Here is a 13646-nt window from a genome sequence, read left to right on the forward strand (position 1 = left end):
CACAATTCCAGCATGCTGAAAACCAGTAAAATATTTTTTCTTCTAATTATTTTTGTAGCTAATGATGATATTAAGTTGACATTCGTACTCCATTAATATTAAATACTGTGTCACCTGCCCCAAATTCCAGCAAAACTCTCAGTGAAATACCATATAGCAAAGTGACGTCATTAAGAATCACAAAGGGGGCGCGGCTACCTTGTAGGCGTACATTTAAAAAAAAGGAGAGAGAGAGAGAGAGAGAGAGATGGAGAGAGAGAGAGAGAGAGAGAGAGAGAGAGAGACATAGAGAGAGAGAGAGAGAGAGAGAGAGAGAGAAAGACCAGAGGAGGAGTAGTCAGGGTGTTAACACTCCGCCGGAGGAGGCTCTCTAATCCGGTCCGACTGGCTCCTTCTTCCCGCGGAGGTGACGCTCTGCTCGGCGTGAATGCATAAACGAGCGGAGCGTTTGCAACAGAGATGCCGCACATCAAGACCTGCTCGCGTGGACTTTTGTAGAACCAAAAAGGTAAGAATTATTTCTGAATGAACTCACGAGCACGTTATGTGCATGAAGTTCTTATTGTTGTGCATGCATGCTTTAGAAAAAAGTGTGTGCAGATCACTTTAGCATATTTCAAAAAGTAGAATACTGTTTTGATCCGGACGATGATGATGACAATGATGATGATTAACATTATTGTTGTTGCTGTTGTTATTCTATTGTTATTAGACTTTTCCCTTTGTGATTTTTTTTGCATTTTTACAGAAGCGGGCAAGTATATAGAATTCACCTTTAATTGTTTTATGCCACCCCGCCCCCCCCCCCACTCCCATAAAATTGGTTCATTATGTATATACTTAATTAAAATATTGTATTTATGTTGATTTAATTACGTTTAGTTTCAGTAATTTAATAAAATGTAAAATGAACATGTTGATGTATGTATTTAAAGTTTTAAAATTATAATACCGTTTTTGAAAATATATGGCATATGCATTTTCCCACCTGCCGTAGGTGTATATTATAATTTTATTTTTTATTTTTTTACTTCCTTTTTAGTGATTGGTTGTCTGACTCGGGATACATAGATAGATAGATAGATAGATAGATAGATAGATAGATAGATAGATAGATAGATAGATAGATAGATAGATAGATAGATAGATAGATAGATAGATAGATAGATAGATAGATAGATAGATAGATAGATAGATAGATAGATAGATAGATAGATAGACAGACAGACAGACAGACAGATAATATAATATGAACATTGATGGGGTAAATGGTTTGGTGTTTTTTTTTTACAACAGTTATATTTGTTTTTAAAACTACAGAGCCATATATGGCCCACTGGCTGTAGGTTTCACCCCCTTGCCTTGTAAATGAAGTCATTTACACGAGACATCATGTATTTTCTTCCTTGCAGAGAAGAGGCCCAGACTGTTTTTTGCTCTTCACTCCTCCCATTGTCCCCAGCCAGCTTTCAATGTGGGATCCAGTTTTGTCGCTCTTGCCAGGCTGAAATTCTCTAGGGTCAGGACCTCGCTCATGGCGGCCCTGCTCCTCGGGCTGCTGCTCTTCGCCATGCAGTCCCCCACCGTCCCCTCCTCCGGGCCCCCGACACCCACCGAGGGGTCGCCCACCGCCCCTCCGCCAGCCGACAATGGTACCGTGGGCCACCCCAATGGGACGGCGCAGCAGCTGCCACGGATCATCATCATCGGCGTAAGGAAAGGCGGAACACGGGCGCTCATCGAGATGCTGAGCCTGCACAGCTCCGTGGCGGCGGCCCAGAACGAGGTGCACTTCTTCGACTGGGAAAGCCACTTCCAGAAGGGCTTGCCTTGGTACCGCAGCCAGATGCCCTTCGCCTACCCCAATCAGATCACCGTGGAGAAAACGCCCGCGTACTTTACGTCCGCCAAAGTCCCCCAGCGGATCCACCGGATGAACCCGAATGCCAAGCTGCTGCTCATCCTCAGGGATCCCACGGAGCGCGTGCTGTCGGACTACACGCAGGTCTTCTACAACCGCCTCCAGAAGCACAAACGCTACCAGCCCATCGAGTCGGTGCTGATGAAGGACGGCGAGGTCAACCTGGGCTACAAGGCGCTCAATCGCAGCCTGTACTACATGCACATGCAGAACTGGTTGCGGTACTTCCCGCTGGAGAGCATCCATGTGGTGGACGGCGACCGGCTCATCCGAGACCCTCTTCCCGAGATGAAGAAGGTGGAGCGCTTCTTGAGACTGGAGCCGCAGATCAACGCCTCCAACTTCTACTTTAACAAGACCAAGGGATTCTACTGTTTGCGGGAGCACGGGCGGGAGCGCTGCTTGCACGATTCCAAGGGCAGGGCACACCCTCGCGTAGCCCCCGCCATCCTGCAGAAACTCTACCAGTTTTTCCACCAGCCCAACCGGAAGTTCTTTGAGCTGGTGGGCCGAACGTTCGACTGGAAGTGAAAGCCTTCCATTTCGGTATTAACGGAGTAGATGAACACATCACTAAATCTATTTTTATACAAGCTACTCTACTCACAAAATGTTAGGGATCATCGAATGACCCTCCAATGTACTACAGTGTTCGGTTATTGTTCGTGGTTCGGTTATTGCGCTTCAGTCTATCGGGGGGGGGCGGTTCATTTGTGACCGTAACTTCATCTATTGCGGGTTTACGTCACTATTTTGCAGATTTTTTTGCTATTTTTCTTCCTTCTAAGTTGAAAGTCAAAAACAAATCTTGGGGTTTTTTTGAAGGGATATTTGTTTTACAAAAAACGAAACCATTAACTAACTCACGACCAAAGACATATCTATATGTCACAGTCCACACATTAAATCCCAGGAATTTATATATTTTTCAAATTTTTTCAAACGTTACGGTAAAAGAGGGTCTGAAAATATCTGGCAGTGGGAAAGTAAAGAGTTGAAGCACAAGCTGCTGATTATAGGCTGCGTTCAGAAATTAATGTGAGCGGAGCAACACACAAGGACAACAAAACATCCGCTTAATAACTACGTTAAAAAAATTCTTTTTGGATTAAAACGGCTTACCTAAAACAGAATCCCATGTGGCATTGTAGCTAAAGGTACAATCCTGGTGGGTTGATGCGCCTTTTGGTGCTGTTAATCCTTCCTGTGGAAACGTAAAATAGTTGCCATGACTACAGTTGTTTTTTCTTTTTTGTCTTCTAAATGGGAGAGGAAGAAGAATTTAAGCCGGAAGTACAGAATTAGAAGAATGGTCATCATAGCAACTAGCTTACGTTTCCATAACAAGGATTTACAGCGCCGGTATTTATTCTTTATTCAGCATTTTAAAAGTTACATTTATTACGTGTTACAAGTATTTAGATGGGTGTCTGGACGGTGGGTTGGTTTGTAATGGCTTAATACAACACAATCCAATAGAGGCGTAAATAAAATAAAAAAACAAGTCAACCTCTACTTCGTGGAAATTCATCTATTGTGGGGGGATCATGCAACATATGTACAACCAAATTCAGTTGACTTGCTGTTCTATAACAAAAAGCTGAATGGCAAAAATTTACAACATGTGTTTGATCCATGAATGGACCCAAACATTTCCTGCTTCATTTTGAATTGGTATTCAAGATTCCTCTTCATCACGCTGTTCACATTTTGATGTCATGAGTCATGACACTTCAAAATCATTGTGCGACAGAATCACCATTGCGAGCCTTTAAAGAGGATTTTCTCAGATGGAAGTGGCCACTGAGTTTAGATTATCACGGCGTCATCGGCAAGGTGAAACGGGGATAGAGAGAGACTGGAAGAGTCACAAAAAGGGGTAGAAGTGGATGTCCTTAGAAACGCATTGGTCAATTCATCGATCAAAAACCTGTTGTGAATTTTGCCATTCAGCTCTTTGTTAGACGACAGTAAATTGTGCAAAAAAATACTCCAACATGGAACAATTGGACAAAATTTAGAAAAATGAAGTTCACTCATAATGCTGGTAGTGCATTTTAGGTTCATCCTGAAATTGAATCCAAAAGCTAAATATCTCAAGATTTTGTGTGTAGTATATACTGTACATTCTTTTTAGGCAGCCACATCCAGTGTGTCGCTATATTATCAAGCGCAGCTTCATGTTTCCGAACTGAATGAACCTGACCAGAAGGACATTCTGCTACAGCGATGGTTTCATTGAGTCACTTCCTGGAAAGAGACCTCTTTTTTTATTTTTATCTTGCAACAACAAATACATTTTTTATTTAATCAGTGTATGTTTGATAAAAATTTAATCCTAGGAGTGGGCGATATGGGCAAGTTTATTTTCAAAAAACTCGATAACGATAATTTGACGATATTCTACAAAAAAATATTTTAAATCTGCACTTGCTTCACAGACCAATTGTGGATGGACAGCGTTTGTGAACAACGTCTCTTTTAAATGGCTAAATACAGCTTCTGCAAAACATAATGACAATATTTAACAATAAAGAACAAAAAATTATGTATAGACTGACATTGATTTTGGGGAATATTTATGTCATTTAAATGTCTCTGCTGTTATTCCATAATGATGTGACATTTTGAGCTGCAGTAAGTACTGGTGTACCACTGCCAACTACTAGAGGAATCAGAATGAGAAAAAGGTGTTAACTACAGCAATCAGAATGAGGACAAAAATGTATTTGATATGTGACGTGTGACGAAGTGCCACCCAGCGAGAGAGAAAAAAAACGTCGTCATGACAACACCCATTCTTATACATTGGCCACCGTATTCAGAATAAAGTTGAATAACAAAACTGTAATTTCCCAAAAAGTGCATTCTCCCACTCATTCATCACTGTGATATGTAGACTATTGACTTTATTCATGTTTGGGTGCATCCTGGCGTCACACTAATAAGCCGCCGTAATTTGTGCAACATGCCTCGGGAATACAGGTTAGTTATGAATGATGTGGACTACAACTGAAAGTTAACCGATCATCCAGGCTGTCACGTTTGACTTGCTCGCTAAAGTATTGAGTGTGTGTGTGCGTGAGTGTGTGCATTTATATTTGTTGGTTCAACTCTGCGACTGTTTTCTGAGTGTGTATGTTTAAGCTTTTGTTTAGCGTGCAAGTTTTCCTGGTAATCCATATGGCACGTGGTGCAACAGAATTGCTCTTCACGGTGACCGTTTTGGCACACCTAACAATGTTATTCCCACCGACGTCAGTCATGTCAACCCCAAACCATTTACACACTACGGACGACGTGGACTCGCGCCTCGCTATGAATCCCCGCTCGGCTGCAGTGCGGACAGAGTCACGTGACCGGGTCCTGCCCGCTGATTCGGCGAATGATTATCATTTCCTCCTCCTCTGCCGTCAATGCACACTGATTTTCAGCATTTCCTCGTACTTTGCGGCCGTCAGCTGGCTCGCTTTTCGAGGCAGTATTAATACTCGATAATGTCAAATTACACATCGTGAAAGCAAGATTGACGACGATATCGATGACGATACATATCGCCCACCACTATGTAATCCATTTTCAAATCAATTCTGTTCATATTTCATTTTTCATGTCATGGACAGGTGTCCCAGTGCACTTGTTTGCCAATCATGACAGTGTAATATAAGAGTCTGTTCTGGCACGTATTTAGTAGGATTTCAAACAAAAAATGCACTGTATTTAGTAGAAAGCTGCCATATGTCGTGAAATCTGTACTTTTTTTTATGGGATAAAATTAACATACCCCTATGGAATAATGATAAATTCAAGAATTTTCAGGGAAAAACATGTTTTATAGCAAAATGTTTCCTGAAGTTTTGAACAGTCCATACCCCGAGGAAATTTTACTACGATTTGTTTAAAAAAACAAATATTTAAAAAAAATCACATGCCCTGGAAAGTCGATCTCATTTGAAGGTGATAAAGGAATGAATAATTCATTTTAGAGGGGGGAAAAAAATTAAAATCCAACCATATACTACATTTTTATCATGTTACTGTGCACCCAAGGTGTCCTGTTCTAGCAATTTCAGCCCAGCATGTCTGCCAGGTTTGTGGAATGTTCTGTGGCTAGTTTTATGAAGTGAGTGGCAATAAGATTCATGTTGCTGCAACATAATCCAGTTGGATGCTCATCAAGTGCTTAACATTCCGTGTGATTTCCTACTAAATTCTGGTGAGATCATGTTGTCTGTAAATAGGGTTTTCTAAGATTAATCATGAATACTACATTAAAGAACTATATCATTTTCAGCATGTCTTATTGTGTTTCTTTTTTGTGCTTAGCCCTAAAATCGTGGCCCCAACTCTAATGGATGTGATGATTCAATTAGTTTTTAGGTGCGTTGTCAAATAAGGAGAACCTCCTTTTTCCCCAATCATAAAATAAAAACAGATGGTAACTAAAATTCTCTCATATCATAGATACTTTTGTTTACGCATGGACATAAAAAAGTTAACTGCTGAGACCATTTGAATTCTGATGCCAACCAAAACAGCAGCACCTACAGAGACACATTAGTGGATTAAAGAATAGTCATACCATACATTTCAAGTAGCAACAGTCAGCTAGAAATAGAAATAGAAAACCATTTCATGTAGCATTAAAAAAAAAAAATCTTTTTAAGACGCGCTGCTCACCCCCAACAATGTCGCATGTTTGGCTACACATAATGCACATGGCAGAAATAGTCACTGACACCTTGGACTAGTTCTGTTTTAAATTCCAGTTTCACCTGACATAAATTGTAACACTTTAGCTTAATTGAAAATTCTAAATTGTCCATACGTGTAAATGTGAATGTGAATGCTTGTTTATTTATGTGTGCCTGCGATTGGCTGGCAACCAGTTCCGGGTGTACCTCACCTCTCGGTCAAAGTCAAATGGGGGGTAGGTTCCAGTTCACCTGTGACTCGAATGAGAATAAGCAGAATCGAAAATGGTTGTGATTGTGATATCTTATCGGGAAGCACCAATCAAGTTTCTAAAAATGGTTCCTTGTCTTATGAAAGGCTACACATCTTATTTGTATTCATCCGTGATGTTTGCAATTTTGATTTGTTTTTCTTCTCCTAACAGATATATTTACATGTATAGAACGTTCGCTGTGATCATTTTCAAGGCCTGCTGTGTGAATTTAAAACACAGCTTATTTGTGACCTCAACCACCTTGGATTTCATGCATAAGCAAGTACAGGCTGCGAAATCAGTCAAAGAAATACGTTGCCGTCGACAGAGCGGTAAGTCAAACGTGGAACGTGAAGAAAGAGGGGAAAAAAAGTGAACATGTTTATGGTCAAGGGCATAACTCTTGATTGAATTTTTGAAACATTATCAAGAGCAGTGCAAAGCTCTAACAGTTGCTAATGAATGCCTCAATACAGTTATAGAGATGAATTCAGCTGTGTGGGTACAATTATAAAGTCCAGATTTTGCATCCGTACTCCATAAAAACCCGAGGAGAATCATTGTCATCTTGTAACAGAGCTCCACAAGTGGCCCTGAGCCATTTGTCAACTTGCTTCTCGCGCACATGCACGCAATTTATTTGAACTCAAGTCAGCTGGTTGCATTTAGCTCGACTTCATCCAACATTTGACCAAAAAAGGTAAAAAATTGAATACTCTATTGCCCTTCAGCAATAGCAGTTTCAGTCTGCCTATTTTTGCCATTTTCAAACACAGTCTGCTGCCAGTAATTCAACGATAATCCTTTGCGCGTGTAATTTAAGCATTGATATGTTTTCAGTGCTTCATACTTGAGTAAATGCGGTGAAATCATTTCAGAAATTAGATTTTTGCTGCTAGTTAATAAGAGGGCTCATATGACCCTTTTTTTTTATTTATTTTACAGCTGATTTATAGACAGCGTGCCTGCATCCAGGCTCACAGCTCTTAAGAGATCATGAAAGTCTCATTAGGCTCGTCACTTGTGAAGCCCTCTTACAGCGGCACATGTGCCTGTAAAATCAGATAATTAATCTAAGACACACACATGGGTCCTCACCCACACATGCAGCATTTAACTAAGGATGCAGGCGGGATAAATGGGACCACTCAGCCCCACCCCGCCCTTTGTCCTAGAACAACATTTATTAAGAACTTTCCGGACGAAGTGAGAACTTGTATGCACGCATGCACGTAGGCATACACACACGCACACGTGAGCAGTTTCAGAAGCAGCTGATGTGTGTAAATGCTTGTGTAAAAAGAAAGAAAAAAAAACGATTGTTATATTCACCAAATAGTGCTGACGGTGTTTATATCCTCAGTTATGGAGGATCCCAAGTGTTTTTTGAAGTAAGGCATCTATTTGAAATGAGGCCTTAATGTGTACAAATGCTTCTGTAAGATGGAAAGAAAAATATATTCTGTCATTGCATCAAATGGTACCAAAGAGTGTTTATTTACTCAAGTACAGAGAGTCCCGTGCAATTATTTGAAGAAGGCCCAGGATCCCAAGTGTTTATTTGAAGTAAGGCATCTATTTGAAATGAGGCCTTAATGTGTACAAATGCTTCTGTAAGATGGAAAGAAAAATATATTCTGTAATTGCATCAAAGGGTACCAAAGAGTGTTTATTTACTCAAGTACAGAGAGTCCCGTGCAATTATTTAAAAAAGCCATCTATTTGAGATGAACCCTTGATGTGTACTAATGCCGGAGAGAGAAGAATTGCAAAACATCACACAAATCACACAAAACATCAAAAGATTATCAGGTGTGTATCTTTCCTCAAAAACAGAGGACTTGTTTATTGAAATAAGTCATCTATTTGATATGAGGCCTTCATGTTTACAAATGCCTCTGTAAGATGGAAAGAAACATATGCTGTAATTTCATCAAATAGTAGCCAAGAATGTTTATTTACTCAAATACTGACAATCCAATGTATTTATTTGAAGTAAGGCATCTATTTGAGATGAGCCCTTAATCTGTATGCTTGTGTGAGAAATGAAAAACATATTGTGCAATTTGTCTACTGATTACCATGTATATGTATTTATTCAACTACAGAGGGTCCCGGTCAATTATTTAAGGTATTTATTTTGAGAGGAAGCCTTGATTTGTGCAAATGTTTGCATAAAAATAAAGAAAACATCTTATTGGTGCAATTCACCAAATGATGCCAGAGGATGTTTATTTCCTTAAGTGTCCCAAGTGTTTATTTGAGACAAGGCTTTCAGTTTTGTAAAATATTGTTCAAGATCAAAGAAATCATATAGTGAAATTTGTCAAAAATTGTCCAATGGTGTTTAGTCACTCAATTACACGGGGTACCATGCGTTAATTTAAAGTAAGTCATCTATTTGATAAAAAATTCTTATCATACACAAATTCTTGGGTGATTAAAAAATGAAAAACAAATCATCAAACAGTTGTCATGTGTGATTATTTATTCAACTACCAAAGGCCACATGCATATATTTAAAGTAAGGCATATATTTAAAGTAAGGTATCAATTTTACATAAAAAATTGTAAATCTTTGCGGTCACATTATCTTTAAGTTTAGAATTTTTCAAACATCAGAAAAAGTTGCTATTGTAGTCATGTTTTATAGCCACTGTATTGCTGAGACGCTTGTATTAAGGATTCCAAAGAAAAGCAGAATATTGTATTGGGTGTTAAATGTGCACTTGATGGCTTTGAGGGATCATGTGATTGTAAAAATGTATGTATCTGCCATCTGTATGTAAAAAAAAAAAAAAAAAAAGAAAAAAAACTGAAGCTGCATGGAATAGCAGTCTTGCCAGATGCACTGTAGATAAAATATGTACAAATACTCTTATATTACAGCAACAATTGCCCTTATGTGGGGCTGCCTTTGTCGACTCAAAAGTGCACTTACACTTTTGTGAAGCTGAGTGAGAAAAATAAGGATAATGCTATAACTGACATTGTCATAGCTGTATTAATTTTAACACTATGTTTATTATTGTGGCTGTCATTTACAGTGGTGTACAACTGCAATGAATCCCACTGAAATATGTTTCTAATGAGTCTATTCACGGTATCAATTCACTCTGAATAAACGTCGTTATTAGTCTCTAAAGTGAATTGCCTCACGGTCCTTCAGCTGTCAGGCATGATGATGGATTTTTAAGAACCACTTTCTATTTCTCCTTGAAGACATTACACTGAGTAAATTGAATGTAAATTAAATCCGGCTGAAAGTTATTATCTTCTCGAGGGAGATCACGCAAGTCATCCATTTCCTCTTCCCAACTAATTACATCAATGAGCTTTGCAGTTTGCGCATCAAGAAAAATACCAATGTGGTTTTATTTCTGAGTCGATGTCCTGAGATGTGCATCAATGTAGATACCTGTATATGATCTTAGTTTTAGGAAACACTGAAGCAGAAGGGCCTGTGTCATGTAGACTCACAAATTCCTATCATCCCTTTGTGGAAGCCAGCAGGTCGGGATGTGCTGCTGTTGTGCGCCGCTGTGTTTTGTTATCACTTATTTCCTGGCACGGCCTCCTTTGGCTCAGGAATAAACCATCATTGCCAGCGATATCTCCCACTGAGAACACACACACCTCAACTAGTGTGTCGGTGTGTGCGGGTGTGTGCTTGTGTGTGTGTGTGTGTGTGTAATGTGAACCACAAGCATTTTAGCACCAGACACCCCAAAGAAGGGAAACACGAAATATCTGTGATTGAGTTGTGCGTGTCATGATTGCATGCTCACGTCAAGGCCAAACTGACTGGAAAACATTTGTTGGTGTTCTTATGCAGGCTTGTTGTGCAATTGTTGTTTCCAGAAGATGTTGATTGTCAGTACACATCTGGTTTGAATCAAACCAGAAATATGACATCACGATATCACATAGGAGGGGTATAAACACCATAATCTGGCCCAATTTGAGCATGTCCCCGTGGCTGATTTTTGTGACCACAGGTGTTTATTCACTCCGCTATACACAATACCAGGCATTTAAGTCTAGACAGAGAGCTGTCCATTGGATAAAAGAAGACAAACTTCTAAGGTATTTCCTTTGACAGTAGCTAGCGGTGTGTATTTGAAGTAAGGCATCAATGTATGTGAGCGGGGTCCTTAATTTGACACAAATTGGGTAAGGTACTATTTTTCCATAAATATTAGTTGTTGGTGTTCATTTACTCAAATGCAGCAAGAACCGAGCATTTATTTGAAGTAAGGTTTCTATTTTAGAGATTGTCTTAAGTTGCACAAATGCTTGTGTAAGGGTGGTGCTAAACACATTTTTCTTTTCAAGGAAGAGCAGTGTATACTATTATTTCTCAAATAAAGGCATAGGTGTTTATTAACTGAACTGCAAAGTTTAAGTTGTGCTCACGCCTTTGACTCTCTCGTTTTTTCTGCTGATGTCTATGGGGAGGTAAACATCTCGAGAGTATTTCAATACATTGCTGTGCCATATAATTTGTGTAGGGGCACGTTGTATCACCATAATGGACGGGAGGATATTGTTTTCTGCTGTTATCGTCAGGTTTTGTGATTGAGACAATTGAACGCAACCAACACAAAGAATCCTGCTGCGTGTCGTCAATAATATAAAACACAAGATGCGTACATTGATTATTAATTTGTCTCAAACTACAAGAAACAATGAATCATTCAGTGTTCCAGGTGCAACATGCCCTTTACGGTAATCCCAACATACTAAGACACTGTAAGACCTTGGGTTCATGAGAATTGATTAATGAAGCCTGGCTCATTGAAAATGCTCTCAGCTTCACACATTATACACTCTGATATGCATGTGCTGTACACCTGTGTGCTTTACAATCCCACTGAAGGGATGCCATATAGGCACCGTATTAATGCACAATATCTCCCCAAAGCACCCGCAATGGATCTTCAACATCATACGAGTGCTCTGTTTTTGTACTGGCTGCAAAAGAGGATAACTGTCGCCGAAACCTTGACACAACAAGTCTTATGTAGCAAGAGTTGTTCTTTTTTTGTGTTCAGGTGCCGCTCTAGGACCGTCAGCTCCCAGAGAAAAAAAAAAAAAAAATCAGGTTTGGGGATAAAAAGTCCCCCCTGAGAGAGTGAGTGAAGAGAAAAAGAGGCCATTGATCTGGTGCTGTAATGCTGCAGTTTTGCACACGGCTCAATGAAATTCCCTCCGCTTTTCTCGCCACTTTGATCAATACAAATCCGTCTCCCCCAAGTCGTCAGCCACTTGTGTTCATTTTGACTGCCACAGGGTTAACACACTTTGATGACGATTGTAGCCTCCGGAGAGACAGGAAGCCGCAGAACATTTTTGCTTTTCATGCATTTATGCTTTGAAATATCCAAGGTTGTATTTGACAAAGTGATTCATTTGGGTATTTAACGCTTATTTGTTCTGGTATATTGTGATAGCGCGCCATGCCAGCAGGGAATTAAAAATTCAACTTTGTGGCTTCTTTGCTTGTTGTTGCACCCTCTAGTGGTTTCAAGGCTCCCTTTGGACCTAGATGAACACAGCATACATAAATAAAGGACAGCATCACTTAGGCCTTTATGTAAAGGCATAGTGAAAGGTAGGATTTTTGTTCTTTCAATTCACATCCATCCAATTTCGACAATACAAAATGTGCCTTTTTTTTTTTACTTGTATAAAAATGCATTTCTTTTAAAGTATGCAAAAATATACTACTATTTGAGGGGGGAAATATTAGTAAAATGTTATTTTTAATGCGTACTATCCCTATTCAATTTATTATTATTATGATTATTTTATTTTCATATTTCAGTGTATTTTATTTTGGGGGTCACTTGAAATGTACCTCTTCAGGAAAATATATATACATTATCATTTCATTGTATTCTACTTTGTTAAGCCTGCTCTCATTGGGACAGTAGGATTTTGTACTGAAAATAATGCACTGTAAAGCATACAGCTTGACATTTATCGCTTTATGAATAAATTATGTGAAAATATGTTCTGCCGTTATTTAGGGTGGTACTTGAAAATGTTTGAATATATATACTAAGCCAGTCAAACAAAAACAACATAAGGATGGATGGATGGATGGATGGATGGATGGATGGATGGATGGATGGATGGACGGATGGATGGATGGATGGACGAATGGATGGAAATTGTGATTATTGTATTTTATTTTATTTGGGGATCATATTCTCTAGTGTGTTTTTGTAATGATTGTAATGCATTGTAAATAGTACAAATCGAATTTGAAAAAAAAAAAAAAAAAAAAAAAAGAATAAAATACAGCTCTTCATGAATAAACTCAGAGGAAATAACATGAAAGCACAGACTGCCTGCAACAAACCGTAAACGTAACTGGAAATAAATTGTATGACAAAAATATGCTATGCTAGAAATGCTTCAAAATGTCAATTTTATGAACTCACCTTTGAATTGAGTTTTTAAATGACTTTTAGCTAGCGGGGCTATCGTTGCATCTTAACGACATGTGCCATAAGATTGCAGGTAATTTATTTATGTACTTCTGTCTAAGATGTCACTTCTGAAAGTGACTCATATTTGACTCAGTGTGAAGGTAATAACTAACTTCAGTGGAGTGTGACCTGAGGCTGATCTAATGGAGCTGCTGCCTGCGAAGCCGAAAGATATCACCTTCTGCAAGATGCCATGAAATTGTCCCTGAAGGTGTCACATGCAGGAAAAGGGCATTTTTCCCCCAGTTATTTTTGTAGCAAAGAGAGTTTGTCCTAAGTG

At 39.2% G+C, this 13646-nt stretch overlaps 1 protein-coding gene across 1 annotated transcript; it reads left to right on the forward strand.

The window, feature by feature from the left end:
- The first annotated feature begins 295 nt into the window (after positions 1 to 295).
- On the forward strand, positions 296 to 6214 carry hs3st1 (heparan sulfate (glucosamine) 3-O-sulfotransferase 1). The gene is made up of 2 exons (XM_086024376.1): positions 296 to 508; positions 1413 to 6214. The coding sequence occupies exon 2, from the start codon at positions 1535 to 1537 to the stop codon at positions 2450 to 2452; it is 918 nt and encodes a 305-aa protein (XP_085880502.1). The 5' UTR covers positions 296 to 508; positions 1413 to 1534; the 3' UTR covers positions 2453 to 6214.
- Positions 6215 to 13646: the final 7432 nt, after the last annotated feature.

This window comes from Filicampus tigris, chromosome 2 (genome assembly GCF_054856515.1).
Source record: "Filicampus tigris isolate MCC_2025a chromosome 2, RoL_Ftig_1.0, whole genome shotgun sequence".
Taxonomy (NCBI): Eukaryota; Metazoa; Chordata; class Actinopteri; order Syngnathiformes; family Syngnathidae; genus Filicampus; species Filicampus tigris.

Bases quoted from the DNA above. Each gene is read 5' to 3' on its own strand.
- hs3st1 (XM_086024376.1), top strand. From the start codon at position 1,535: ATGGCGGCCCTGCTCCTCGGGCTGCTGCTCTTCGCCATGCAGTCCCCC.